This window comes from Aythya fuligula, chromosome 11 (genome assembly GCF_009819795.1).
Source record: "Aythya fuligula isolate bAytFul2 chromosome 11, bAytFul2.pri, whole genome shotgun sequence".
NCBI classification, from domain to species: domain Eukaryota; kingdom Metazoa; phylum Chordata; class Aves; order Anseriformes; family Anatidae; genus Aythya; species Aythya fuligula.
In genome coordinates this window covers 9,143,988-9,171,243 of record NC_045569.1, presented here as the reverse complement: position 1 = coordinate 9,171,243, position 27,256 = coordinate 9,143,988, and the positions used below count along the sequence as shown (strand labels likewise).

The window sequence follows — 27,256 nt, the reverse complement described above, 5'->3', positions numbered from 1 at the left end:
CCCAGCGAAGGGCTACGTGGCCAGGATCTGGCCCTTGGGTGTACCCAGGAGGAAGCCTGGAGCCAGCCGAGATGTTTGCAGCATCTTGGGTGGGCCAGCACGGCGCGGGGGCCACCCAGCCCCTCTCCGGTCCCCGTCCCCCCTCCCCAGCTGTCAGCACAGGGGCGGAGGGAGCAGCTCGGAGACCGGGACGAGGAGTGGGGGAAAAGACAGGGGCTGGCTCCAGCTGCCTCCCTCCCTGGGCAATCAAAGGGGAGAGCGCAGCACGGGGTTGGTTGCTTTTCATTTCCTAAACCCCAGGGTGGCCCCGAGCCAAGGCCTCCTCGCCATGGAGGGGATAAAGTTCCCGGCGCCTCCGCCGCCGCCAGCCTCCGCCGGTGCGCTGAACTTTGCCTGGCGGCGCGCATGGCCGCGTCCATGCCGGGCTGATGCTCTGAGCTTTTCCTCCAGCCCTTTGGGAGAAGGTAACTTTTTTATTATTGTTATTTTGTGGACGTGTTTTGATTCGTCTCGCAAAGTTTGTGTGGCGGGGGGGTATCGGTCATGTGTGCAAGTTTCTAGCACGCTTGTTGGAGAGGGTGCAGGAGCCCCAGGCACCCTACGGGGAATATTCCCCCCCCATCAGCAGGGTTTGCAGCACGGGGGGTGTTTGGGGGAAGTTTTTAGCCCAGCCCTGCGAACTTGTGGCTTCTCCCCTCCGCTGGCTCCTTGCTCGTGGAGCGCAGCACACCTGCTGCACCGCGAGGCTTTGGAAGCAAAGAGGGGTGGCAGCCTAAAACAACCCCCCCACGCCTCCCCAGGCCTGGTTTGCTTTGTTTTTAAGCTGCTACAGCTTCTAAAAATGCAAAAAGGTGCTTCTGCCTCATTGGCTTTATGTCCCTGGGGATAGAAGGGCTGCTCGGAGCCGGGGGGCTCGCTGGGCTGGTGGAGGCCAGCGGGCTGGGGTCTGGGAGGTGGAGGCTCTGCCGGATCTCTGTGCTGAGTGTTGGGATGGAAAAACCTCCTCCATGCCACCCCCCCCATGCTGATTCACCCCCTCCGACCTCTCCCTGCCCCAGACGGGGGCTTTCCTGGGAGGCTGAGGATGTGGGTTGAGGTGCGGCGAGGTCACCGCATCCCCGCAGGCTTCCCGCACGGGGTCACGGCCCCAGGGCCCGGTGTCCTCGTTGCCCCTGGGGGTGCCCTGAGCCCCCCGTTTCTCGGATGGAGAGAGCGAGCGGGGGCTTCCCAGAGGCTCCAGCCTCCATCCAGATGGGCTGGGGATGCCGGGGCCTCCCCGGCACTGAGGTTTGGGCAAGCGGGGAGATCTTTGCTCTGGGGAAAGCGCCGCGTTTCCAGAAAGAGGATTAAAGTCTTGGAGCAGCTCTGGGCGGGCTGAGCAGCGCGGGCAGCTGCTAAATCCCCCTCCGGGACCGAGCGAGGCCAGTCCCCGTCCCGTGTCCTCCACGGCCACCGCTCTGCGAGGACGCGCGGCTCCCCGCTGCCAGCGCAGCTCCCAACGGGCAATTGAATTAGAGGAGATCTCGCTTAAACAGCTCTCCCCCGGCCCAAGCACTCCCTGAACAATTGTGAAACGAGATCTTTATCATTTTTATTAAAAGCTGTACACAAGGCATCACCATTATCCCAGATAGGAGGAGGGGACGCGGACGGGGAGGGGGGGGATTCCCTTATGGCTCCCCCCAAGTCTAATTCATAGTGTTGGGATGAAAAAGCTCCCCAGAGGGTGATGGATGGTGGGAAATGAGGAATATGAAGGAGCTTTATTGGAGCCATCAATCTCGGGCGACGCCACCGCGATCAAAGGCCCAGCCTGTTCCAGCAGGGGTGAGGCGGAGGAGCAAAAGGATCAGGTTTCGGGGAAACGTGGGGCACCGAGGGGCTGCGGGGCTGGTGGGCACCCGGGGGGCTTGGGCACACCTACCTCTCCTCGGGGACATCCCCCTCTCCTCGGGGACACTGCTGGCTGGTGGGCAGCGAGGATGGGGCTTCCCCTCGCTGCGGGAGAGCATCCCGTGAAGATGGAGCAGCTCTCGGAGGGGTGACTGGGATGCCTGCTCTTGAGCCACCTGGGTCTTGGTGAGGATTTGCTGGCACACGGGGCCGACACAACACCCAGGAAGCTTTCCAGCTCGGCTTTGTGATTTATTTTTGCTGCCCTGTGTGGATTCAGGCTGTGGCTTGCCCGGCGGGTGCCGTGTGGCTTCCCTTCCTGCTCCTCTCTGTCACTACCGATGTGACCTCAGGCAGCCGAAACGTGGGGCAGGGGGCACCAGAGAGGTGGTGTCTGCTGGATGGGGTGGAGGGGGGTCCTGTGGGGTGATGCCACCAGGCTGGGGAGATCTCCGAGCCCCCCTGGTCACCCTGCTCCAGGTGACCCCATAGGCAGGTGAGAGGGGCACGGGCAGTCCCCTGGTGGCTGTGGGATAACATCTGGAGGCTGCGGGACCGCTGCCCTGACCCTGCAGGAGGGGAAAGGGGCTTTTGGGTCTCGTAAGAGGCGTGTGTGTGTGCTTTACGGGCTCCTTCTACTTTACGGAGTGCTACATTCCTGCGAGGTGAGGTCAGAGCCGCTTCCCTGCGCAGACAAAACCAGGGGATGGCCGGGGAGGTCTGGGGTCCTGAGCCCCCAGCAAGGAGCAGGATGCTCGCTCTGGGCTGGTCCTACACCTGCTGGGCCTGGAGCCGGAGAGGACATCACCCGCAGGGCACCAGCCCATGAGGTGTCTGGAGATGGGGCCGCCTGCCTTTCCCTGAGTTTTGGGACCCCTTTGAAGCTGATGAGCTGCATCCAGCGCGGTCCTTAGCGAGCTCCAGCTGTATAAACAGCAGCCCTGAGCAAAGCTCCTGGTGGGGTCATCCACCTCCTCCCCATTCCCTTGGAGCCAGCAGGCAGGGGTTGGGGAGTGGTCCCAGGGGGGTTTGGGGATGTCCCCAAGGTGGCCCCGGGCTGGTGCATGGGGGCAGCGCTGAATGTTGTGTTTGGGGAGGAAGGGAAGGCTTCTCAGGAGGGTGTCACTCGGTCCCACCGATGCTTTGCAGGTGGGGATGTCCCTCAGCTCCTTCAGGGAGCTCTCAGCCCCAGCAACGGGGTCGGGGTGACTCCTGCAGCTTCTAGGTGTGCCTCGGTGTCCCCACTGGGCTCTGTCTGTGATGGGGATGAGGCAAAACAGAAAAACAGGGCTGTGGGACAGCAAGGGAGGGTGTGGGGCTGCCCGGGCCAAAGTAATCAAAAAAAAGAAAAAAAAGAAAAAAAAGAAAATAGCAGAGGGAAGGAGGAAGGAAAGCTTGTTGGAACTGGCACCGGGACAAGCCGTCCCTTTTATCGCTGCGGGGACGATCGGCCCCGTTGCGGCGAGGGGAAGGTGCTGAGCCTCCCTCCTGGGGCAGCACCTCCCCAGCCTGGTGGCAGGGAGGGATGCCGGGGACACGGCCGCTCGCCCAGCTCCCTCCTGCTTCGCCCGTGCCTCCAAATCCTGACCCTTGTGCTGGTTTCGCAGCCCTTCACGTAACCGCTGTGAAACAACCCAAACAAAGGCTCCCATTCTATCAGCGGGGCGGCAGCGGCTGCCCAAGGTGGGGATGGGGTGGGAGTGACCCGAGAAGATAAATCTCTTGGCTCCTTGCTTCCAGCCCTGCATTTCCAAGGGGACTCCCCCCTAAAAAAAACCACCCTTTTTCCCTCCGCCTCCCCCTTCCCCGTGCAGCAGGAGGACGTCAATGGCAGCCAACGGCTCCGGGGGGGCGCACGGCTCGCCGCTGGACGATGGCTTTGGGGACGACCTGGTTTCCGACTGGTACATCTACGAGACTGCAGAGCCGGCCGTGCCACAGGACAAGTAAGCAGCCGGTGGCAGTGCCATGCGTCCCCTCGACCCCGGGGGGGTGCCAGCATCCTGCTCTGGCGAGCCCCAGACCCGCTGCTGGGGCCCCTCTCACCCCAGCTGACGGACACAACTCATTGCGTGGGTGGTTCTGCCATCCCGGAGCACGGGGAGGGTTGGTAGGTGGTGTGTAAATCTGCAGGGGTGGTGGTTTCATAAAGCCTGCTCCCCGTCTGTCCCACTCCACTATTCAGCTGAGCGTCCTCCCCAGAGCCGTGGAGGCACAATTTACCTGAGGAGAGCCCCAAAGCGGGTGGCAGGGCCCCATCCTGGGTGTCCCGAGGCCATCCCTCAGCACCTATTGTCCCCTGTTGACTGAGCGAGGCTTTTACCCTGCTCGGCTGGCCGATATCTGATCCTGAGGACACCCGGCGGGACCAGCCCAGCCCTATCCAAAGGGTTGTTCCAGGTCCTTAATCTCCTGCTTTGTGAAACGCCCTTGGAGATTGCCTTGCCCAGCCCAGCTGAAGCTCTGGGGGTAAAACTGGATGGAAGAACCCCCCCCAAAACCCTTCGGGGTGTTTGCTCTTTCCTTCGTGTGTCCTCTTCCAGCTGTGGTGGTGAGGGGGAGGGAAGCAGTGCCCGGGGTTCTCCATCCGATTGCTGCACATCCCGTCCAGACCCCAAACGCTCAGGATTTAATTCTGAAGTCCTGGTGACACCAGAACTGTGCTGGAGCTGCCTCCCCTCCTCAATGCTGTGGGTGGGCGCCTGGGCCTCGGGAGCTGGGATATTTTGGGACAGCAGGAACTGTCTGGTCTACCCAAGGACAGCTGTTAGAGCAGAAAGGCAGAAGGCACCGAGCTCTGCTGGCGGCAGCCTGGCCTCAGGAACCTCCCCTGGCAGCCTGGCGATAGTGCTGGGCTGAAAAAGTCCTACAGGGGGCTTCGTCCCTCCCTGCTGGTCCCTGTTCGACCCCGACATCTGCATGGGGTCCTGGAGCTCATCCAGCCCCTGCAGGAGCAGCTCAGGCTGCTCTGAGCTGCTATCTCTTGAGCTCAGTCCTAAAATCCTAAATCCACCTCCCCAGGGTGACTTCAGCCCCAGCTACCAGGGGCTGTGTGGCCCTGCTCTTTGGAGCTTTGCTTCTCCAAAATACCAGACCTAAACTGCTGCTGCCACCCCTGTGTGCGCAGAGCATCACCCCCACACCTTAACTTTTTACCTTTTCAGGACAAAATACAACCCCAGATCACTTTTAAAATTTGTTTTCCCCTCTCTAGCGCATTTCCCAGCGCAATCCCAGACTGTGACCCCACCATCTCCCCCAGGCTGTACCACGCCTGCATGGCGCCCATCTCCGTAAGTACCCCCGAAGCCCATCACATTTGCTGTCCCCAGCCCCGTCTGCGTGCATCTTCCTCTAAAGGGCCCTCCTGCTTAGCTAAAAAAAAAACACCATTCCCCTTCTTCTGGCAGCTGGCCGTGCTGCTGGGCTTGTCCTTGCTGGTGAAACGCCGGCGTCTCCGCCGGGGCTGCTGGAACGGCGTCCCTGGGCTGCTCAGGTATTGTGTCCCCATGTCCCCGTCACCATGCCCGGCTGGCACGGGACTACCCAGCCCTAGGGTGGCAGGGATGGGGTGCTGCAGCGTGCATCAAGGGGGTGCCAGGCTCATTTTGTGCCCCCCGGCCCCACAGCCCGGCCAACTTTCTGGAGGAGGAGGGCAACCGCGGGCTGGTGGCCGCAGTGTTTGGCATCCTCTTCTCATCCCTGTGCATCCTGGTGCTGGACCGTGACCCTCTGCCGCTCGTCCCCAACTCGTCCCAGCACAGCCGGGGTAAGGCCAGCGCCGCGGGGGAGCCCCCGGGCGGGCTGTTCGCTCTGGGCCCTACTGAGAGCACGCGTCGCCTTCGTTCCCTCCGCTCTAGAGTACTGGAAGATCCTGGCTTTGCTCTACTACCCCGCCTTCTACTGCCCCTTGGCTGCCTGCGCCACGGTGGGGCACAGGGCCGGCTACCTCGTGGGCTGCCTGCTGTCCTGGTGCCACTGCGTGGTGCACATCTGGCAGAAGGTGGACTGCCCCCAGTCGCCGAAGGTATGCGCCCCACCACGGGGCAGGCTGCTGGGACCCGAGGTGGCCATCCTGGCGCCCTGGAGAGGTGGCACCGAGGTGTCCCCGGGCCGGTGTGTGACAGCGCCGCGTGTCCCCAGATATACAGGTACTACTCCACGCTCTCCTACGTCCCCATCATCCTCTGCCTCGTGGTCTTAAGCCTCTGGTACCCAGCCCTGCTGATCAGGAGCTTCATGGGGCACGAGGAGACTTTGGATAAGGAGGTAACAAAAATGCATGGGGTGACCGGGGGTGGTGGGAGCCCGGGGGAACCCCTCGATGACCCCGTGTGGTTTCAGGGCTGCTTCGTGGCTCTCCTGCCCCGCTACTGGGCTCTGAGCATTGGGTTGCTCCCAGTGCTCCCAGTTTGGCTCCCAGCAGCCTGGCGGCCCTCTGACGGCAGCGGGGCACACAGGGGTTGCGGCTCTGTTTATCTTGCTGGATTTGAAGAGGGGAAAATCCATCTTTGGAGTAAACTCCTTAGTACAAGAGGCTTACAGCATCAATGCGTCCCATTCAGGCCGGACTGGGGTCGCCTTGTTTTCCTGGCAGGCAGCAATAATCCCCAGCCCTTTTGGAAACGTCGGGCTTTGTTGGGTGAAGGAGAGGAGAAAACCTTCAGAACTGAGCCGCCGGCCCCAGCGTGGACTGAAATAACCCCGGGAGCTCATTTTGGGCTGCCCGGTGGGAAGTGGGCAGCTTTTACAGCTGCTTTCCTTCAGGTTTCAGGGCAAGGCTACTACAAGAAGTACCTACGGGCTGTCCTGTCCAAGCGGCCGAGGAAGGGGAGGTAAGGGCAGCAGCTTCTCGCTGGGAGCCTGGGGACGGCACAGCCTCCTGACCCTGTTCAAAAAAAGAAAAGAAAAACCACATACATCGTGCTCCTGCAGCTCTGCATGACCAGAGCGCAGCCCTGCCCGCGGTCTGGGGCCACCCAAGCCACGTTTGTCACCTTCTCCTTCCTCCTCCAGCCCCAGCAAGCTAGAAGAGAGCCTCCTGCACCGGGTCCGGGCGTATCTGTGCTCCTACATCTACGCTCCCGAGGAAGGTGGGATGCGCTCTTTGCTGTAGCAGCCGCTCTGCAAACAGTCTGCCTCCCCCGGGGGACAGCAAATGCCTTCCTTGGCTCCGTCCCCAAAGCATCTGCGCCGCGGCAGCTGCCGCCCGGCGCCTCGGCTCGCACAAACTGTTGCAGGCTCGGGGTGGGGAGGAGGAGCTGGGGACCCCCAGGGGGCACGGGTGGGCTGGGCAGGGACGGAGCGGGGAGCCTGGGGCTCCCTGCTGCAGGGGCACGAGGTTTTGTGGGCCTGCAGGAAGAGCCACGGGAAGGAACCCATCCTCTAACGCCCGGCAGGCACGGGGGGCAGCCCGGGGGAAATCCCCACCTGAAGGGGGGCTCGGGCTGGGCTGGGTGGCCCCCATTTACCCCTCTGCTTCTGCCTCGCAGGTTTCCAGCTCCCACTGAAGCTCGTCCTGTCCCTAACCACCTCCGTCGTCGCTGTCTACCAGGTGACCGGGGTGGCCCAGCGGCATGCGGTGCCCCGTGGCCACGTCCTCGTGGGGCAAGGGACACGTTGCCATGCTCCCTCGGGGCACCATGGCTTTGGGGCTGGTATTAGCGTGCCTCGAGGTATTACTCGAGCTGAGCCTCGCTCCCCGGCTGTGTGCTCGCGGGGCTCAGCCCGCCGTGAGGCTTTAGGCTAACCTGGTGGCTCACATGGCACCGCTGCCCCGCAGGTGGCCCTGCTGCTCCTGGTGGCCTTCGTCCCCACCATCCAGATCGTGCGGGCGGGGATGACGAAGGACGTGGTGGTGCTGCTGGTGCAGTTCGGGCTGGTGCCCTCGGAGAACCCGGGCATGCCGGGTGACATGGAGAAGGAGCTCAGCACCGTCAAGCACTACCTGTGGTCGCTGGAAGGTGCGTGGCCACGTCCACGGGGGGTTTGGGGAGGGCTTCTGAATTTAGGGGGTCTCTAGCCCAAGCTGCCCGCGAAAGCAGTTGGTGATGGAGCAGGTTATTGTGTTGAAGGAGCACGGGGACCACGAAGGAGGGGGCGCAGCCCAGCTGCCCCTGCCCCAGCCTGGGCTGTGCAGACGTGGAAGGCGGGTGCACGGACCTGGTGCCGTGCCAGGGCTCCCCGAGCAGCTGCTGCCTGCCAAAACCGCCGCGCTGCAGATGCTGCTCCTCGGGCAGGCTTTGATATGTGCTGGAATCGAGCAGATGGCCCCTCGTCCCCCCGCTGCCGAGCGGGCACCCGATAATTGAAAGCCCTGGGCAGGGGGCAGGGGGTTGGCAGGGTGCCTTCGCCAGGGCTTTTTTGTGGCTTTCCGGAGTCACCGAGCCCCTCTCCTCCTCCCCACCTCTGCTTTCCTGACGTCCCCATCTCTCCTGGCAGATCCCCTGCTCCTGTCTTGCTTTCCCCTTGCTCCCCAGCTTCTGAGCATCCTGCCAGGCTCAGACACCCTTGCCCTCCAAGGGTGTCCTTGTATTGCCAAGAGGCCGAGGAGGGAAACTGAGGCACAGTGCCCTGCCCGGGGGACGCAGCACCATAACCTGACCCCACCTGATTCCCCCTGGGTGGTGCCTGAGACCCCTTTTGGGGTAACACCGGCCCCCCGGCCGCCTCCCCGCAGTGTGCTACGTGTGCTCGCTGGTGCTCTGCTGCCTGCTGACCATGGCCATGCTGCTGAGGACGCTGGTGATGCACAGGTAGGGCGCCGCGCTCCCCAAATTGCCCTCTTTGTGTCCTCATCCTCACCCCCACCACCCAGCCCCGCTGCTCTCTGCCCTCCAGGAGCAACCTGAAGGCGCTGTACCAAGGGGCCGTGCTTGATGTCTTCTACAAAGCCCACATCCTGCGCCCTTCCCGACAAGCCATCGTCTGCTGGATGAGCTTCGCCAGCTTCCAGACGGCTTTTGCCTGCCTGGGTAAAGGTTTGGGGGGGGCTGTGGGGCAGGAGGAGGTGCTGGAGCCCCATTTCCCACAGGTTACCCCACGTTTAAGCAGCCCCAACCCCCCCCCCCTTTTTTTTTTTTCCCATTTTGCAAAGCTCCAGGGCTTTTGTTCGTGGTTCCCCCAACACAATCTGTCCTTCGGCTGGGAGGGCCAGGCTGAGCACCAAATGGTGGGGAGAAACAGGGGGGGCTCGGGGAGTGGGGGGAGGGAGGGAGAGCCGTCCTGGCTCGCGCCCAAATATTTTGATCCGCGAAGCTGTCACGGCATCTCGCGCGAGGGGCTGTCTGTCTCCTCCAGTCCCAGGCACCGCATCCCAACATCTGATATAGGGGTGGGCACGGGGTGTGAAATGGGGCAGAAACCCCATCCATCTGCATCCAGCGTGGTTTGGGCACACCCCAAAACCTCTTTGGGGCTTGGGCGCACCCCGAAACCCCCGGGAGCATCCCTGACTGGGCTGCCCACATCCTATGGCAGCACCATGAACGTGACTTGAGCTCAGAACCCAATTTCCAGGGCACGAAATCCCAGCGCTGGGGGTGCAGCACAGCCTCTCTCCTGCTCAGCACCGCTGCTCCCGGCGTGATCTCTGATTAGAAATCACAGCTCGGGGCTGGTTTAGTGATGAGGCAGCCCTGGAGGCGGCTCCTCTCGGCGGGGGTGAGGCAGGGTGCGATGAGCAAGGCCGAACCCATCATTAGACCCCGCGCAGAGCATTGTGCGGGGAGCGGGGGAGGCAGGCGAGGAGCCTGCTTATTATGGGATTAAAACGACAGGCGTGCTCTGAAACGGGCGCAGGGCTGGAAGCAGGAACAAGGAGCACTTCTCCTTCCTCCCTCCCCCGTGACGCCTTCTTTCCCTGCGCCTCCCTCCCAGGGCTCCTCATCCAGCAAGTGATTTTCTTCATCTGCTCGGCTGCCTTCACCTTCCTCGTCGTCATCCCGCTGCAGTCGGGCACCAACACGCACCTCTTCAGGCTGGTGCAGAACATGTGGTGAGCGCCCCGGGGGTGCCACAGTGAGCTTTGTGGTGCTTGGATAAAGGGCTACCTTTTATTTTGCTGCCCCTCGGGCTCCTCCTGCTCGGCTGGAGGTGTCGGGAGCCTCGTTTCCTGGCCCCCAAGCTCCCCGTTCTCTCCTGGCCAGGCCCTTCTGGCTGACCCTGGTCGGTGCCGTCCTGGCGCAGAACCTGGCGGCTCACTCCCAGTTCCTGGAGCACCATCCCCTGTGCAAAGAGCTGACCAACAGGTAGGGGGGCCCGGGGTCTCCCGGGGCCCAGGGCGGCTGCTCTCGGGTTTGCACGCACCCCTTGTGGGGTTAGTTCAACCTCTGCAGGGCTCCTCCAGGGTCTTGAAGCAGCTTTGTGCTCACAGAAGGGGTTCTTTGGAGGCTATGGCTGGGGGCCGTGACCAGCTTGCAGCCCTGATGGGATCTGGGCCCTGTTCCCCCCCCATGGGAGCTGTGCCCCCCGCCCCGAGCCCCCAGCCTCGTGCTGTGACCCCTGCTGAAGCCTCCGAGGGGAAGCAGAGACCCTGCGTGTGCTGGAGGCCAACCTCAACAGCCTGGCAGCAGGAGGGCGTTCACACCTCTCCACGGGATGGAGACATCTCAAACGGGGACAGGGCCTGCCAGGGAGGGAGGGAAGGCTGGGAGGCTTATTTTGGCAGGTTCCCCCCTCAGGGAAGGGCTGTGTTTCCCGTCCTGGGGCGTTCTGCTCCTGATTTTCCTCCTCCTCCACCCGCAGGCGAGCTCTCTACATCGTCACCTACCTGCTCTTCCCCATCAACGTCCTGGTGGGGGTCCTGGCGGGGGTCTGGAGGATGCTCATCTCCGCTCTCTACAACGCCGTGCACTTCTGCCAGCTGGACATCAGCCTGCTCAACCGCGGCGTGGAGACCTTCGACCCAGGTCCGGCACCACGGGGACCCTTCTCCCACCCCCGGGGAGCGCAGCGGGGGCTCCTCCATCACCCAGAGCCGCTGGGACCCGGGGTGGCTTCGTGTCCTTGTGCCCAGAGATGTGCTGGGGACGCGTTGCCGGGCAGTGCTGGCCCCTGACCCCTCTTTCCTTCGGGCTGCGTCCCCCAGGCTACCACGCGTACTGCCACTACCTGAAAACGGAGGTGAGCCAGTCGCACCCGCTGATGCGAGCCTTCTGCCTGCTGCTCCTCCAGCCGCCCAGGCCACGGGGCACCCCGCAGCCCCGAGCGGGGGACGTGGAGGAAGGTGGGTCCCCCGCTGCCCCCCAACCAGCCCCATCCCTGCCCGTGGGCCCCCTCCCCAACCCACCGTCTCCTTCCAGGCATCCAGCTGATGCAGAGCACGAAGGCGCCGTCGGTCGGAGGCCGGCTGAGGCAGAGCCGGGCGCGCTGGTGGCTGGCTTACACCCTGCTCAACAACCCCTCGCTGCTGGCCTGCCGAAAAAACGCCCTCTGTGATCCCACGGCCAACGGTGCCCAGCTCAGCCCCCCCAAGCCCTGACCTCCCCCCGGAGAAGCCCCCTGCCTTGCTGTCCCTCCCGTCCCTTCCTCGTCTCCCCGTGCCTGTCCTCCTGGGTTGGGAGGAGCTGGGCCCCCCCCGTCCCTCCCCAGCAGTGACAGCACTGCTTTTTAGCTCTAGGTCTGTGCAGAGGTGATGAGACAGCCAGGGCACGTGGGGCACTTCCCCGCCTGACGGGGGAGCAGAGGGGTTGATGATCCAAGCTGAACCCTTCGGGCATCTCCAAAGCCCCTTAGGGGTCACTTCTGAGCCGAACCCACACCTCCTCCTCCCCATCTCGGGGCACAGAGTGACCGCAAGGAGCCACCCCCACCTCAGTGCCCTCTGCAGAAGGTCCCCACCACCCCTCCAAAGCTTCTCCCGTCCAGCTCTGAGCCTCTTTTCCCCAGTTTTGTGAAGGCTGAAACCCTTTGCTGCTCCCTTTGGGGCTGGAAGGTCGCAGAGCTTCTTGTTTGGGGCTCCCATCGCCCGGCGTGCTCTCCTCAGGCTGTTTCCCCCTCCTCTACCCCTCTGTCCTGCTCCAGGGGGATCCCCAAGGGAGGTGAGTGTCCCCCCAAGCTGGGAGCAAGCCCCTGGAGCAGTCTGATGCCCCCCTCAGCCGTGCCGAGCTGGGGAAGGAGAATAAATTGTGTATCTCCTCACTCTGCTCGCTGTCTGCTGGCTCTCTGGGTCCTTCCCAAGGGTGAGGGGAGGGCAGAGCTGGGGATATGTGGCCAGGAGGGCCACCAGGGCTGTCCCCGCTGTGTTGGCTGGGGTTACACGGAGCTGAGGCTTCGTGGTTAGGTTTTGGGGGGCTCAGCAGGACCAGATCTCTGTGCCCCTCTGTCCTCAGAATACCCAAAGCAGAGCAAGAGGCTTGCTGCTCAAAACAGCTGCGGCACAACCGAGGGGACGTGGGGACAGGGACGGCGTGGCCAGGAGATGTGCATCCCTGGAGCAGCCTCCGGACTCCCGGGGCTTTGAGGAAGGCTTTGGTAATCCCTGAAATCTTCCACAGCTCCAGGCCAGGGGTGGAGCAGGGTTTCTGCGTGTGTTTACGCAGCCTGCAGCTCCCCGGAGCTGTCTTGGCAGGGACGGAGGAGAGAGATGACAGGAGGTGGCTTCGTTCTCCTTTGTTTGTTTTCTTTTCAGTCCTTTGGCATAACCGGGGTGCCCTGGGGGTGCGCTGAGCTCTTCGTGGTGGTTTCTTGCCTCTGTGAGCTCCTGGCCTCGCACGCAGCCTCGGTACAGCTGTGGATGCTGGGGTCTGGCTGTGTCCCCACGCGTCCCCAGGGCCACCATCCCCTCTAGGTGCCACCTGCCTGAGCCCCTGCGAGGCGGGTCAGGGAGCTGGGCTGGCTGAAAAAAGCAGAATTTGCCTTTATAAACACGAGGGACAGCAGTGGCACGCTGCCACGGGCCTGGAGGAGAGCAGAGAGGGGTGGTGGCAGCCCAGGCTGGCACCGTTTGGTGGCCTCCATCCCTTGGCCACCTCGGGGATGTGGAGAGGGCCCGATTGGAGCAGTTGGGTCCTATGAAACGAAACCGAAACTCCCCGCCGAGCTCTTGTCCTCCCAGCGCTGGGGTTGGAGTGGTGCTGGTTTGTTTTTTTATTGTCTGTAATGGGAAAAATCTGCGGCTGCTCGTTAGCATCAAAAGCCGGCAGCCGGGGGCTGCTCCCAGGCTGTGCTCCCTGTTCCAGCCGCCATAAAAGAACCCAAATCCGGGGCTGCAGAGCCTGCGCAGAGGCCTCGGGCTCTGGCACAGCTGCTTTTCAGCTGCTCGGCGTCCCTGCCTTCCCCTCCCTGCCCCGGTGGGCGATTCGGGGCACCCCGTGAACCCGTTCTCCCTCCCAGGGCCACGGGGCTGGGTGGGCGCAGAGGCAGCAGGCAGGGGCTGGCTTATAAAAGGCATTTATTGTGCTTGGTACTCGGCTGGCCATACAGCTTTGGTTATAGGGCTGCGGGAGGCTGCACAGCTCCCGCAGGCGAGCGCTTAGCAGAAGGCACGAGGAAGGACAGCCGTGGGGTGGGGAGGGGAGAGGGAGGTGCTCAGCGGGTCCCCGGCACCCTGGGGTGCTGGGCATGGTGTGTACATCCCGACAGGGCTGCTAGAGCACTTTCAGGGGAGTTTTCTTTTTCCTTTGGGTCTCTTTGGTCTCAGTTTCCCCCCTGCTTTTGAAGCCTTGGAGCCGGAGCAGCGCAGCCCGGTGGGTCCAGCCCAGCCGGGTGGTTTGGACCGTGGGCTTCAGCGGTGAAAGGGAGGGGGGAAAGCATCTGCATCCCAGCTGGGGGAGGCACAGAAAGGGGACAGGGCCTGATCCTGCCATGCAAGGAGGGCACAGGCACCTCAGGTGCTCCCTTCCCCAGCCAGGTTCCCGCAGGGGTGCAGACAGTGGATGCCAATGCTTCTCCCCAAACGGCCTCATTCGCACCCTTGACCTGGCACAACGTGCCCCACACCTCTCCTACCATATTTATCCCGCTCAGAGGCACCTCACTGGCTCTGCCCCTAAAGCCACATGCTCTGTGGCCCAGGGACCCCGTACCACAGCTCCCTGCTTGCTCAGCCCTGCCGTACAGCCCCCAGTGCTCCACGGGAGGCTGGTGGTAGGAAAGGTGCTCCTGCCTGACACCCAGCACCTGGATGGGGTGGGGACGTGGCCTTTGCACCCCCTGCCCACCCCAGGGGCTGCGGGTGGAGGAGGGCTGGTGGGGAGGGGCTCTGAGGCTGGGGGGTTGCCCCCTGGGGGGTGGGCTTCACCCCTGCAGCCCCGTTTTGGTCTCAGAGGGGAGCTGGTGGCAGACGTGGGTGCCTGGAAAGCAGCAGCATGGTGCTGAGCTGCCCCACGTCACATTTCCCCCGAGCCCATTTGAAGCTCTCAAGCCCCCATCGAGGAGGGGATGGCTCCAGGCCCCCTTGGACTCCCAGCCGCCCGCAGTTCCCAGAAGCTCAGCAAACGCGTGGCACTACGTGAAGATAAATGATACAGAAAGAGGGGGGAGCCCCCCGGGCACCGTTTCCTTCTCCCCCTTTACCAGCTCAGCGCGATGCCCAAAGCCAGCAGGAGGGTCCCCAGCCAGATGTGGGGCACGGCACCTCCAGCCTTGCTCTTGGATTCCCTCGGCATGTGGTACACGATCACCAGCTTTTCCCCAGCCCCGGATGGATCCATTTCGTCACCCTTGTAGCAGCTCTGGCCCCCGAGCTGGCTGGCCTGGGGGTCATCCTGCAGCAGGTCTTCGGCTGGATTCTCTGACCCAGCCAAAGCCACGTTGACCGAGACCTCCCGCGTGCCCACGTCGTTGACGGCGAGGCAGGTGTAGATGCCCTCATCCTCCTTGCTGAACCTGGGGATGGCCATGGTGCCGTTCTTGAAGACCAAGAAGCGCTCCTGGCTCTGCTTGGCGTTCCCATCCCGCGCCACGGTGGGGCCGTTGATCTCGACGCCGCGGCTGGAGGTCTGGATCTTCCAGCGGATCTCCGGCGGGGGGCTGCCCGCCACGCTGCAGTGCAGCGTCAGGGTGAGGCCGTCGTACGTGACGGAGTTGTCCAGGTTGGAGAGGTAGGTGAGCTGCACGGACGGGGCGACGCAGTGGTGCTCGGGGATGTCCGTCACCGCCCGTCCCTTCAGCCTGCCCGGAGCCACGCACAGCGTGGCTCCCCCCTTGGTGATGGAGACGGAGGTGCTCTCGGTCCACCTCTTCAGCCAGAAGACCTTGCAGGAGCAGTTGAAGGGGTTGTTGAAGATCTGCAGCTGGGACAGGGAGGGCAGCTTGTCGAAGGTGCCCTCGGCCAGCGTGGTGAGCTGGTTGTCGTTCAGCCACAGCGAGCGCAGGTCCTTCAGGGCGTGGAAGGCATCCCAGGGCAGCCCAGCCAGCCGGTTGTTGTTCATCTTCAGGATCTGCAAGCCGCTGAGGTTGCGGAGGTCCTGCCAGGGGAAATCCGTAATCTTGTTGTGGCTCAGGTCCAGGTTCTTCAGCTGCGCCAGGAGCGCGAAAGCCCCCGGCTCCACGGCGCCGATCTGGTTGTAGCCCAGCCACAGCGACTGCACCTCGGGGACCTCGGCGAAGGCGCCCCGCCGCAGCCAGCCGATCCTGTTGGCCGACAGGGTGAGGATGGAGACGTTGGGGGACAGCCCCCGGGGCACCTCCAGCAGCTCCTTGTAGGCACACTCGGCCAGCAGCCGCCCGTTCTTCTTGGCGGAGCAGGAGCAGGCGCTGGGGCAGGCCAGGCTGCACCCCAGCAGCGCGGCGATGCCCAGGCAGCACAGCAGCGGCCTCATCCTTCCTCCTGGGGACAGAGACAGGGGGCGTGAAGGGGGGGCCTGGCTCGCTGGGGCCAGTCGGGCTGGGGCTCTGCTGCTCCTCGCCAAGCGCTAACAGGAAACAGCCCTGCTCTGCTCTGCTCTGCTCCGCGGCGGCTTGCCGGTGCGGTAGCGAGGAATGGGTGAAATATTCCCGAATCTGAGCAAGGTATGGCTGTGCCGAGAGCTTTCGGCTACCCCCGGGATCCCCAAACGCTTCCTCCCCGCACCAGCTCCTCACCAAGATGTCCCCCCCTGCCCCGGGACGCCGCTTCCTTATTCTGGGAATCCTGCATCCCTCCTGGGCTTGGACGCGACGTACAAGCTCCGGGTTCAGAGTTCACTCCATCTCTCCCTCTCCGGAGCACTTCAGCCCTTTTCCCCCCCCCCAGCCTCAGCCCTTCTCCCCCCAAAGCACCAGACTTTCGGGCTTCTCGGCACACATCCAGCCCCCAAACCAACCCCCGGCCTCCACGTTTTTTTCCATGGAGAGAAGAAAAACAGCTTCCCGACTGCTTTTTCTCAGCAGAGCGCGGGGTCCTGAGCTGCTGGAAGGTTTTACGACGCTTTCGGCTGCCAAGGGCAGAGCTAACTCCTCGCTCGCCTTGCCGGGGGCTGCGAGCAGGCTGCCCCCCCCCCCCGGGAAAGGTTACAGCCCGGCTCTGCGGGGAGCTGGCAGCGGGACCCCCTTTGTTTCCCCAGCCCTGGCACTTCCAGCGGGAGGGGAAAGGGGTTGGCGGCACCAAAACCCTGCGCAACAGCCCGGGGGGGGGGGGGGGGGGCGACTTGCAAAAACCGGGCTAGGGTGGCTGCAGCGGGGGCGGGTGGGGGGGTGGGAAGCGTCCGGGGGTTGGGGCCGGGTCCTGGATCCCTTTGGGGCGCTCCCGGCACCCCCCAAGTCCCTCCCCTACACCCGATGCTACGGGGCTGGCGCATACCAGAGCCGTGCACAACGCCCCCCCCGTGCCTCCCCGGTCCCCCCGGCCCCCCAAATTCCCCCGGTCCCTCAAGCCCCCCCGGCCCCATCACCGGCCCCGTGGGCTTCCCGGGGACGGGATCGCCCCTCGCTCTCCCTCCGCGGCTCCGGTGCTGGCGGCTGCGGCTCCCTCGGCCCCCCCTCGGCTTCTCCTCCCCCTCCCGGTCCCCCGGGCCCTTTTGTTTTCCATGGCACCGACCCGCTCCAGCTCTCGCCTTCCCGAGGATCGCAGGGAAAAAAAAAAAAAATAAAAAAAAACAGAGAGAAAAAAACCGCAACCAGCCGGCCCCTCCTCCCCCCCGCAGCCCGGGCCCGTGTCCGTCCCCCCCTGCCCCATGCCGGGGGGGCTGTCCCGCAGCCCCCGGCCCCAGAGGGCTGAGGGTGCAGAGCATCCCCCCCCCCGGGGTTAAAAACTAGAGGGAATGTGGTGCAAGATCTCAGGGGGTTGGGGGCGTCCCGGGACTTTTCCCTCCGCCCCTACCCCAAAAAGATGGGCTGAGCACAGGGAGGCTCGGAGCTGCTGCTCGCGGCTCTTCCCCCCTTTTGTTGTGCTGTGGGATAAGAGATCCCCTCATCCTACTGTTGTGGGGCCAAGGGCACGGTGCCAGCGGTGTCCCCTACCCGTCCACCCCCGTGGGCTGCGACGATGGGGCGAGGAGAGCGCCCGGTCGCGGTCACCCGTGGGCATGTCCCGCTCCACGCAGGGCCGGAGCAGAAGGGTTCACGCTTTAGGAGGGGACAAGCCGCCCTGCTGTGCCCCCCCCTTAACCCTTTCTGCCCAGCAAAAGCCTGGAGAAACGACCCCGGCACTTGGAGAGGGGGGAGCAGGATGCTGAGCCCCCTCCCCGCGCCCTAATTGTGCCCGTGGGCACCTGGCGCTAATTAGCGCCCTCCCGAAAAGGAGCAGGGGGGGGAGCAATCCAGCACCGGGAGGTGCTCATCACCGCCGGATCCCCTGCAGACACGCCGGGCGGGGACATCTATTACCCTCTAATTAAAGGGAGGCAGCAATGATTGTTCTTTTTTATTCCTTGCGTGTTCCTGGGCATGAAACTCAATTAAAGTGTATCCGCAGAAGGGGATTTGTCTGCGGTGACGGGGGGGGGGGAAGTGTTTTCGCACGTGTTTTTCAAAGCTGCAGCAAACACCTGGGCTGCCGCGGCGGAGCCTCGAGCCGGCAGGATTTGGGGGATGGGGGGGGGGCGCCCCTCCGCCCGCCCCCCTCCTTGCTTTGTCCGCCTTCTCCCCGCTCCCTCCCCGTGCCGTAGGAGAAAGATGCGGAGCCAGGAGCTGAAATAGAAAGCCGTGCTCCGGAGGATGGAGAAGGGAGAGGCTGGGGGCGGCGGGATGGGCTGCGGATGGGGCTGGAGGGGTGGGCGCTCCGCCGGCGTCGGGGCTGCGGGGTTAAGGGGTCGCCCCGCTATTCCTCCCCCCTCCACGTGCATCTCCCTGGTCTTTTTCGTACGGGCGAGGCTGGCTGCAAGCGGAGCTCCAGATAAGAAAAGCAATCAAAGGCGGCCTTAAATCTTCGCCCTGTAAGCGTGGGCTTAAATCACCCGTGGGGCGAGAGCCCCCATAAATCCGGGAGCGCTGGGCGCCGGGCTGCGCTCCTCTACCCGGTGCCCTGCCCTCCCCAGCGTGCGGGGGGGAAAAACACGGGCTCTGTGGGCATCTGTGGATCCGCACATTTGTTGAGCGTGTGTGGTGGCGTGTGCCGAAATATAGAATGCCTGTAAAAATAACAGGAGAGCGTCCTGCGTGGTTCGGCTACCTATTTGTATGGAGGCTGCGTGTAGATGTGTGCACAGCGTTGTCTTTGCGTTTCGATGCGTTGTGCGCGTAGGGAGAGCTTTGCAATATTTTTCTGCACATTGATGCTTTGGGGTACGTTTATATGGTGCGCACAGACTGCCTGCACCCGGCGTGCGTGCGGGGGTAAGGTTATTTGTGGGGGTGCGCGGCACGGACGGATAAAGGAGCGTACGCGGCGGGGGTGTGTGTATATATATGTGTATATATATATATATATAGCGGGTGGATCTGCACACAGGGCGCCTGGGAATTGTAGCTACGTGCACGCAGGAATCTGTTCGCGCAGATACATTTTCACCCCTCCCCGGCTCCCCTCGGCCGAGTGGGGGGCACTGGGGGGGGTCCCGGCTGCAGCCCCCCACCCCCTGACCAAGCACGGACGCGTTTCCACTTTCAATCCCTTTTATTGACTCTTTCACAGACAGAAGGGCGCAGAAAGGCACCCGCGGATCTCGCCAGCCCCGGGGGCTCCCTGGGGGGGGGCGGCAGCGGTCCCTCACCCCACCCCCCTCCTGGGGGGGAGGGGGGATAAGACCCCACGAGCGGCCCCCCGCCGGCAGCACGGGCGCACCTACGGCACAGACACTTGCTACAACGCTACTCTACCCAACACACATCGAGGGGCACCGGGGAGGGGGGGCCGGGGGGCTTCTTGGGGGGGGCCGGTGGTGTCCCCCCCCGCGGTCCCGGGGCCGGGGGGGGAGCTCGGAGCTGTCCGGAGCCGCCGGGTTCTGAACGGAGCCGCCCCGGGCATGCGGCGGGGTCGGCACCGGGGAGCCCCCGGAGGGAAGCGGGAGGAAACCGGGGGGGACGGGAGGGCTCCGGGGGGCTCTGGGGTGGACCGGGGGGGGCCGAGGGGACCGGGGAGGGGGGTGCGGAGCGGCGGGGACCCGCTGGGGCTGAGCCAACGCACGGCGGAGCCGCTCCTCTCCGCGGAATGGTTTTGGGGGCTATCGGGCGTTTGCTTTCAGCCGTTTTTTTTTTTTTCTTTTTTTTTTTTTTTTCGCTTGTTCGCTTGTTTTTCGTTCTTTTCCTTCGAGGGGACACAAAATAAGGGGAAGGAGGGAGGCAGAGGCGGGAGGGGGCCGGGGAATCGTTGCGCTGCGGCGGCGAGGAGCGCCGAGCTGCAGCCAAACGAAATCGGGGGAGCGGCACCCTGCCCGCGGCCGGAGCCCCCGGCACCGAGCCCCTGCCCCAGGGAGCCACCGCCCGGCGGAGGAGGAAGAGGAGGAGGAAGGACACGCCACCAGCACCCAGGGTTTTCCCCTCTCTCCTCGCTCCTTCCTCGGAGGAGAAGCAGCGGGGCCGGGAGGGGTTGGGGAGGGGGATGCGGGGGGCGATGGGGACCCGGGGAGGGGAGGGGATGGGGGGGGACTCAGCGGGGGCGCTGCCGGTAATTCCCGTTGATCTCCTGGGAGATGGTGACGGCCTCGGCGCCCAGCGGCAGCTTGTCGCTGTACTCGGAGCGCACCTCGAACTCCTCGCCGTTGGCTTTGGATTGCGACTCCGCCATGGAGCTGGCGGCCACGCTCTCCTCCCGCTCCAGCTCCACGGCCCCTTCGGCCTCTCTCCTCCTCCTCCGCCTGCCTCCTTCGTCGTCATCGTCCTCCTCTTCATCCTCCTCCTCCGCGTCGCCTTCGCCCACCTCGCTGGGGTTGTAGTTCTTCTCGGACTCCAGGTAGGAGGCGCGGGGGTCGAAGTCGGCGGCCATGTGCTTCTCCATCTGGTCCGGGTTCTGGGCTTTCATGATCAGCTTGTAGGTCTTCCCGTGGTACTTGGAGAGCAGGTGGCACCAGGTGGCCCCCATCAGCGGCAGGGTGGCCAGCAGCAGCAAGAAGATGCTCACGACCACGATGATGATGAGCGAGGGGATCTCCTTCTTGGTGGTGAAGACCACTTGGACTTGGCAGTCCTCGCCCAGGTAGGTGAGGCACACAGAGTAGTTGGTGCCGGGGTTCAAGCCCTGGAACCAGTACGAGTTCACCCCTTCCTCAATCTTGGACCACTGCACCAAGGCGTGGCCCTGGCTGCTCTCCTGGCACAGGTAGAGCATCCTGAGGTGGACCTTCTCGGGCTGCAGGTAGGTGGGTGTCAGCTGCACCCGGGCGTCGCGCTCCGACACGTCCAAGGCGATGACGCCCAGGTCGAAGGTGTGCTGCTTGAAGTCGCCGCTCTGGTTGAAGGCATGGTTGGAAATGTACCTGCTGGTCTGCGTGGAGCCACACTTCTTCTCAAAGGGAGGATGCTGGAAAGGGACTTGCCCGTCTCCCGTGGGCTCCATCCCAGCCGCCAAGGATGGTTGGCTCTGCCGGGTGGGGCTGAGGGGTTTGCTCCTCTCGTCTGGTGTAAGCACACTGTTCTTTGCTCCCTTGGCCCCCAGCTTCTTGTCACCCAGCTGTGCTTTGCCCCCTGCCGGGTCCCTCCCGGGCTGCAGCGGGTACTTCTGGCTGCCGGCCACGGCCACATTGACCGAGGTCTGGTTGCTCCCCATCTCGTTGCTGGCCAGGCAGGTGTAGGTGCCTTCCTCCCGCTTGCTCAGGTGAGGGATCACCAACGTGCCGTTCTTGAAGACCAAGAAGCGCTCGGGGTCCTGCTTGGGGAGGTCCTTCCCCGCGCTCTCCTTCGGGTTCCCGCTGAGCTCCAGCGTCTGGCTGGAGGTGCGGATCTTCCAGCTCACTTCAGGCGGCGGGGTGCCCGTCACGGCACAGTGCAGCGTCAGGGTGAAGCCGTCAAAGAGCTCCGTGGTGTCCAGGTTGGGGTGATAGGTGAGCTGCACGGACGGCGGGGTGCACTGCACGTCTGGGATCTTCCCCACCGGCACCCCTCGGAGCTGCTCCGGGAGGTTGCAAGTGATGGAGTCCTTCTCCGGGATGGAGATGAGGGTGCTGTCCATCCACTTCTTCAGCCACTGGAGCCTGCAGGAGCAGTCGAAGGGGTTGTTGTAGATCTGCAGGTGGGAGAGGGAGCTGAGCGAGTCGAAGATGCCCTCGGCCAGGGCGCTGAACTTGTTGTTGTTGATGCGCAGGGAGCGGAGGTCCTTGAGGGTGTGGAAAGCCCCCCGGGGCACCACGGCCATGTGGTTATTGTTCATCTTGAGCAGCTGGAGGGCGCTGAGGTTGTAGAGGTCCTGCCAGGGGAAGTCCACGATCTGGTTGTGGCTGATGTCGAGGTTTTTCAGCTGCACCAGGATGGCGAAGGTGCCGGGCTCGATGGCGCGGATCTCGTTGTGCGCCAGCCAGAGGGACGTCACCTGGGTCACCTCCACGAAGGAGCGCCGCTGCAGCGAGCTGATCTTGTTGGCCGACAGGCTGAGGGTGGTCACGTTGGAGGGCAGCCCGGTGGGCACCACCTGCAGCTCCTTGTAGGCGCAGTCGGCGAACTGGTGGGCGTACTTATCCACACAGGCGCAGGGCTCCGGGCACGCCCGGGCCATGCCCAGCAGGGCCACCAGCCACAGCGCCGGGGCCATCTCGCCCTGCCGAGGGACACAGGGGCTCGGTGGGCGCCCAGCCCGCTCCCTGCCGCCGCCGCCCCGGCCCCTGCCCCATTGTCTGTGCCCGGCCCCCCCTCGCAGCCTCCCCCCTCGCTCCTTCTCCTCCCAGCTTTCTGCTCCTTCTTCCCGCAAACCTCGTTTCCTTCCCCCTCTCTTTCTTTCTTTCCTTTTTTTTTTTTTTTTTTGTAATTTCTGCCTTTTCTGTTATTCCTTTCTATTTTTTTCCTCTCCTTTCCCCCACCCTCCTCCTCTTCACTTTTCTCCCTCCCTTCTCCCTCTCCCCCTACTTTTCCCCCTTCCAATTCTCCCTCCTCCCCGCGTCCCCCTCCACCCCCCAGACCCCTTGCCGGCTTCTCCCCGTCCCCCCCCAGCCCCAAACCCCGCACCTTACCCGCTCCTAAGTGCCGGTGAGCAAGGCGCAGCGCTTCTCCCCTCGGCTGCCGCTCCTCAGCATCCTCCTCCCCAGCCCCGGCCCCGTGGCACGGAGGCGCCCAGAGGCGGCGGTGAGGGGCGCGGCGGAGATTTTGGGGGGCGTGGGTTATGGGATGAGGATGGGGGGGATCTCGGGGGGGAGGGGGGTGGGACACACACCGCCCGCACCCCCGCACCTCGCCGGGCTTGAGCTGCGCACCGGAGCGGGGCCGGGCGGGCACTGGGGCTGCGGAGCCGAGAGAGGAGGGAGGAATTAGCATTTCTGCCAGCCTCCCCCTCCGCACGGCCGCCCCCTCCCTCCTCGCCACCCCTTTCCCATCCCACCACCCACCCACCGCCGCCTCGCCAGCCCCCAGAGCCCCTTCCCCGGGCGCCCCCCGAAAATCCCGCAAAGAAACGCGCAGAAACGCCCTCCCCGCCGAGCAGCGAGCCGAGCCCCCCCCACAACCCAACCGCACACGGAGGCAGCCGGGATGCGGACCCCCACCCCCGGCTCCCCCCTTTGCCGTCGGGGTCCCCCCCTCCCAGCCCCCCCCGTCGGGACACGGCACGGAGCGGGGGCGCCTCGGCCCTTCGGGGACCGCTCCTGCACGGGCTCCGGCGCTGGGGGGCCGGGGGGGATTTTTCCATCCCGGCCGCCCCCCCAAGGGGCTGCCAGACCCCCCCAGCCCGTCCCATGGCGGGCGGTTCCCTCCTGCAGCCGGGCGAGTGGGTGGGGAGAGCGTGAAACCTGCAGGTGGGCAGCTCCCCCCCGACGTGGGGGTCTCTTCTCCCGGCCCTGCCCCTCCGTGAGAAACACGATAAATAATTGATTTTGTTAGTGGGATCGATTCCTGCCTCCCTCCATCCCTCCCTCCATCCTCCATCCCTCCCTCTCTGCCTCTCCAGGGGCTCTGCTGGGGGTTCCTGGTCCCGGATGGCTCAGTCCAGTCCTCCCAGTGCCCCCTGGATCTTGGGGTGCAGGCTCCCCTCTGTAGGGTCTTGCCACCCCCCCCCCCAGCTTGCTCACAAGCAAAATCCCGGTCCTCTCTCCCTTGAGCTCAGCACCGTGGGTCTGCCAAAGCCATGGGGATGGGGATGTTCCCCTGGGGGGAGCAGAGGCGGTGGATGGAGGGGCAGAGGGGAACCAAGCCTGACCCTCAGGCACCGCTGCCCTCACAGGGTTCCAGACCCCCAAAGTGCCCAGCCCCATGTGTCCCATCACGGCAGTCTTGCCTCAGTCCCATCGACACCCCCACCTAGCTTCGCTGGAAGAGATGCTCCCCACTACTCGTTTTCCTTACTGCTACCCAGGAGGACCCCAAAATCTGCTTTCAGAAAGAGAAACGCAGCTTGTGCCATACGCACGGCGGCTCCTGGGGCTGACGGTGGGGTTGGTGTCACCGCAGCCGGCCGGATTTGGGGGCAGCGAGGGAGCCGAGCTGCTGGCCGAGGGGAAGGGCTGGGTTTGAGCGGCGGTGAGCTCAACATCTTCAGCATCTGTGAGCTCAACATCTTCAGCATCTTGGGCTGTGGCGGGGCCGAGACGTGACTCACCGCCTTCCCATCCCCGCCGCTGGCTGTTAGCCCAAGCATGCCCTCACCCTCACCGTGACACTCTCCCCGGCACTAGCAAGCTGCAGTTCGGGGAATTACGGCATCGCAGGGTTTTACAGGCATTTTTTCCCGTTCTGCTCACTCGCTCAACGCCCACGGGCTGTCAGCTGCTCCCGAGCCCTGTGGAGGGGAGTCCTGCAGCCGGCGGGGCAGCACCCCGGGGGGCTCAACACCTCCAGATGGGATGGATGCAAACCCATGTCCCACCCTGTGCTGTGGGGCTATGGGATGGATCCTCAGTGGGTAGGGATTCAGGGCTGCAAGGCTGGAATGCTGCTTTCAGGAGCAGGAAAGTAGGTTAAAATGCCACAAGGACGCGGCCAGCACAAAGACGCCGCTTGCTTTCTGGCTCGGCTGCTCGCTGTTGTGCTTTGCTGAGCCCTCCCCGAGATGCCTTCATTCATCATGCACGAGGAAGAAACCCAGGTGTCCTAGATCTGGTGGCAGTGCTTCTCCCGACCGCTTTTCGGGAGCATCGGAGGCTGTGCGTTGTGCTAGAAATGGGTCAGAGGACAGGCTGCGTGTGACGGGGTGCATGGTGCATCCCTCCTCCTGCTGCTGTGGACCAAACCTTCCCCAGGACCCTGCGGAGGGCATCACAGCCTCGAGCACGTGGCGTGGGTTCCACCCTCACCAGGCACAGCGTGGGGGGGTTGTGAGGCCAATTGTGCCTCAGCTTCCCATGGGCAGAGCCACGGGAGTAATAGCAGTGCTTTGTGGCAGCCTCTTGGGGAGAGGGAAAGGTCCAAGAGAGGACAGCAGGGGATGGAGACGGGGATGGGCGCATGGATGGGTGCATGGATGGATGGAGAAGTGCGTGGATGGATGGGTGCATGGATGGGCGCGTGGATGGGTGCATGGATGGATGGGTGACTGAGCAGGCTGCAGAGCCATCAGCCTGCCCACACCACACCTCAGCCCCAGGCATCCTAATTTTTTGCAGCCCCTAAATGTGCAGAAGCTCAGCTGAGGGCCAGACCCTCTGCTGGTGCTTCCCCTGGCTGGAGGACCCTCTGAGGTCAGTGGGGACTTGCTGGTTTCCACCCCTGGATGTCCACCTGCAGCCTGGAAGCACCTGGGGGAGCAGCCCTCGTCACCACGCTGGGTAGGGGGCTTGGATCTTTAAGGAGGAGAGAAGCAAGCCTCCAGGTAGGGCCTCCTGGGTTCTCCAGCTTCATCCCATCTCCTCCAAGACCAGGTGAGTGCATCAGGTCGCGGCGCCAGGAGCATCCTGGGGACAGGATGCTCCAGGTTGTGGGGTTCCTTCCTCAGCTTTCCTCCAAATATTCCTCACTGCCCAATCCTTGCTCTCGACCCTGGGATCCAAACCTGCTTGGATGTTGGCAAATAGCTATTTTTGTTAGGAATATAACCCAGCTAACCTTGCTCAGGCTCACTGGGGCACTTCCTCCCCTGCCTCGCATCTCCCCCCACCCAGGCCATCCAACCTGAGTGATCCTGCAGGCTGTAATCAAATGCAGAGCAACTGGCCCTTTGGCTCTAATTAGTTTTGCATGAGTGTTGGGGGAAGAAATCCATTTTCATAAACAGAAAGGATTTATGCTGCTCCTTCTTGCTTTTTTTTTTTTTTTTTTTTTTTTCCCTGCCAGTCCCAAAGCACTTTGCTAAGGGCTAGCAGGGAGTCATTTTATGAATGGTTTAGATTGAGCAATGCATTATTAATAACAGCCAATCAGGCAAGCAGCGTATTATATATCATTTCAGGAGGTTCGCTTAATTCTGGGGAGTTATTTATTGCTCTTCAGGAAAAAAAAATAAAAAATCTTTCTTCTTACTACTTTGGCCTTGAAGGGGGATCTGGGTGGGAGGCCCAGGAGGGGTTTGGGATCTCCACGTCGGGATGTTTCTACCCCTGCAGGAAGGGTTTTTGCTGTCGTCTCTTCACCCTGGGTCTGCCAGTGCCTGAAGTCCGTCTCTTCTGGGTGCCAGCTTGTAAAGAAAGCACCTCTGCAAAAAAAAAAAGGCTAAGTTGGGGAATGGCTCAGAAATTTGGGAACGTATCGTGAGGAGCTTATCCCCACACCCTGTTGGGGTCTCTGCGGCCCCCGGGGCTGCCGTGGGGAGGCTGCTGCTGCTGTTAGTGACTCCCCCAGCCTGCACAGAAATTTTCTGGCCGTGCACAGAAAGCCCTGCTGGAGGAGGGAGCCCCCTCCCTACTGGGGTACCCCAGCTGCAGCCCCTTCCTCCAGGGCCGGGCTTGCCGCGACCAACGCCGCCGGAGCCCTTTCCTCGCCGCCTGGATGGGGTTTATGGCAGCTCAGGGCAACGAGACGGCTAATCTGGCCCCCGCAGCCCGCTGACTTCGCTATTGTTTTACAGGACTTTGATGAGGCCAAGTGACAGCAAACAGATGGGGCCAGCGCCCCTTGTAGCCAAGCGCCTGCTCCCCGCGCACAACCCCGGATTAGACCGCGGAGAATCCCCGGGGCACGGGAGGTGCCAGCTCCTCAGCAGGAGTCTGAGGGGGCTCCGGGAGGGGTGCCGAGGGGTGGTGAGATGGTGCACGCGTGGGTGCCTGCACACGCTTGTGCAAAAAGCAGTGATCGGGGTGCGCGTGTGGCTATCCAAAGGGGACACCTGGCGGTGGCTGTGGCGCACTGCGTGTCGCGCACGGGCTGGGTGACACCGCTGGAGAGCCCTGCGTGTCCCCAGTTCCCCCAGGGGAGAGGGAAAAGGAAGGGCAGAGACAGCTCGCTGTCCGGCATCCTTTATTTCACGAGGATTTTAGTTGCTCTGATGGGCTGGCTCGTCCCCCCTGGGGCTGCCCCAGAGCCCTGAGCGCTTTTATGGTGAGGGCAGAGAGGGGTCGGGGCTTGCAGGAGCAGCTGAGCGCACGAGATGTTGGAGATGGTGGCACCAAGGTGCTGGAGCAGCTCGGTGCGGGGGCTGCAGGAGGTCCTCATCGCCCCCAGGTGCCTGCACCCAGGGCAGCTCAGCTCCCCCCCGCTGTCCTCAGGCCTCCTCCAGCTCCTTCACCTATTTCCCCTTCCTGGGACGGGGTGGGGGGACCCACACTGAGAGCCCAAAACCCAGGAGCAGGTGAGAAAGAGCAGAGCCCCAACTGCTGCTGGTCCTGAGCATGGGGGGGAGCCAGGCGATGGCCAGAGGGACACAGCTGGGGGCTCGTCCCTTCCTGCGAGCCTCGTGTGGGTGCAGCTGGTGCCTAAATTTGGGGTGTCAGTGTGGCTGAGACACTTCATAGTGCCAAAGGACCTAAAGGTCTGCTTGGCCTCTGGGGGAAAAGGGGAC

General features: G+C 63.5%; 3 protein-coding genes across 4 annotated transcripts; 1 reads left to right on the top strand and 2 right to left on the bottom strand.

Annotated features, from left to right (window-relative positions):
• Positions 1–442: 442 nt before the first annotated feature.
• Positions 443–11,978, top strand: STRA6 (signaling receptor and transporter of retinol STRA6). Its single transcript, XM_032195093.1, has 18 exons — positions 443–464; positions 3,708–3,839; positions 5,108–5,186; positions 5,304–5,389; positions 5,523–5,662; positions 5,754–5,920; positions 6,037–6,162; positions 6,661–6,728; positions 6,910–6,986; positions 7,386–7,447; positions 7,676–7,856; positions 8,573–8,648; positions 8,734–8,867; positions 9,772–9,889; positions 10,041–10,142; positions 10,639–10,802; positions 10,982–11,119; positions 11,196–11,978. The coding sequence occupies exons 2-18, from the start codon at positions 3,721–3,723 to the stop codon at positions 11,372–11,374; spliced, it is 2,016 nt and encodes a 671-aa protein (XP_032050984.1). The 5' UTR covers positions 443–464; positions 3,708–3,720; the 3' UTR covers positions 11,375–11,978.
• Positions 11,979–13,268: 1,290 nt separating this feature from the next.
• On the bottom strand, positions 13,269–16,869 carry ISLR (immunoglobulin superfamily containing leucine rich repeat). 2 transcript variants are annotated; one of them, XM_032195092.1, is made up of 2 exons: positions 16,853–16,869; positions 13,269–15,664 (listed from the first exon to the last, which is right to left on the bottom strand). In XM_032195092.1, exon 2 carries the CDS (start codon positions 15,654–15,656, stop codon positions 14,406–14,408), a length of 1,251 nt encoding a protein of 416 aa, XP_032050983.1. In that variant the 5' UTR covers positions 15,657–15,664; positions 16,853–16,869; the 3' UTR covers positions 13,269–14,405. The 2 variants fall into 2 exon arrangements, with proteins under 2 accessions (XP_032050983.1, XP_032050982.1); XM_032195091.1 differs by lacking the exon at positions 16,853–16,869 and adding an exon at positions 16,707–16,773.
• A 2,584-nt stretch (positions 16,870–19,453) lies between these two features.
• Positions 19,454–23,852, bottom strand: ISLR2 (immunoglobulin superfamily containing leucine rich repeat 2). The gene is made up of 3 exons (XM_032195090.1): positions 23,738–23,852; positions 22,350–22,616; positions 19,454–21,940 (listed from the first exon to the last, which is right to left on the bottom strand). The coding sequence occupies exon 3, from the start codon at positions 21,932–21,934 to the stop codon at positions 19,841–19,843; it is 2,094 nt and encodes a 697-aa protein (XP_032050981.1). The 5' UTR covers positions 21,935–21,940; positions 22,350–22,616; positions 23,738–23,852; the 3' UTR covers positions 19,454–19,840.
• Between the last annotated feature and the right edge of the window lie 3,404 nt (positions 23,853–27,256).

What these genes read in the sequence shown, in the direction of transcription:
- STRA6 (XM_032195093.1), top strand. Translation starts at nt 3,721, where the DNA reads ATGGCAGCCAACGGCTCCGGGGGGGCGCACGGCTCGCCGCTGGACGAT. An exon ending in AAGCGGCCGAGGAAGGGGAG is followed by an intron (nt 6,729 to 6,909) that starts GTAAGGGCAGCA and finishes TTCCTCCTCCAG; the next exon opens with CCCCAGCAAGCTAGAAGAGA. An exon ending in AGGCTGGTGCAGAACATGTG is followed by an intron (nt 9,890 to 10,040) that starts GTGAGCGCCCCG and finishes TCTCCTGGCCAG; the next exon opens with GCCCTTCTGGCTGACCCTGG.
- ISLR (XM_032195092.1), bottom strand. Translation starts at nt 15,656, where the DNA reads ATGAGGCCGCTGCTGTGCTGCCTGGGCATCGCCGCGCTGCTGGGGTGC.
- ISLR2 (XM_032195090.1), bottom strand. Translation starts at nt 21,934, where the DNA reads ATGGCCCCGGCGCTGTGGCTGGTGGCCCTGCTGGGCATGGCCCGGGCG.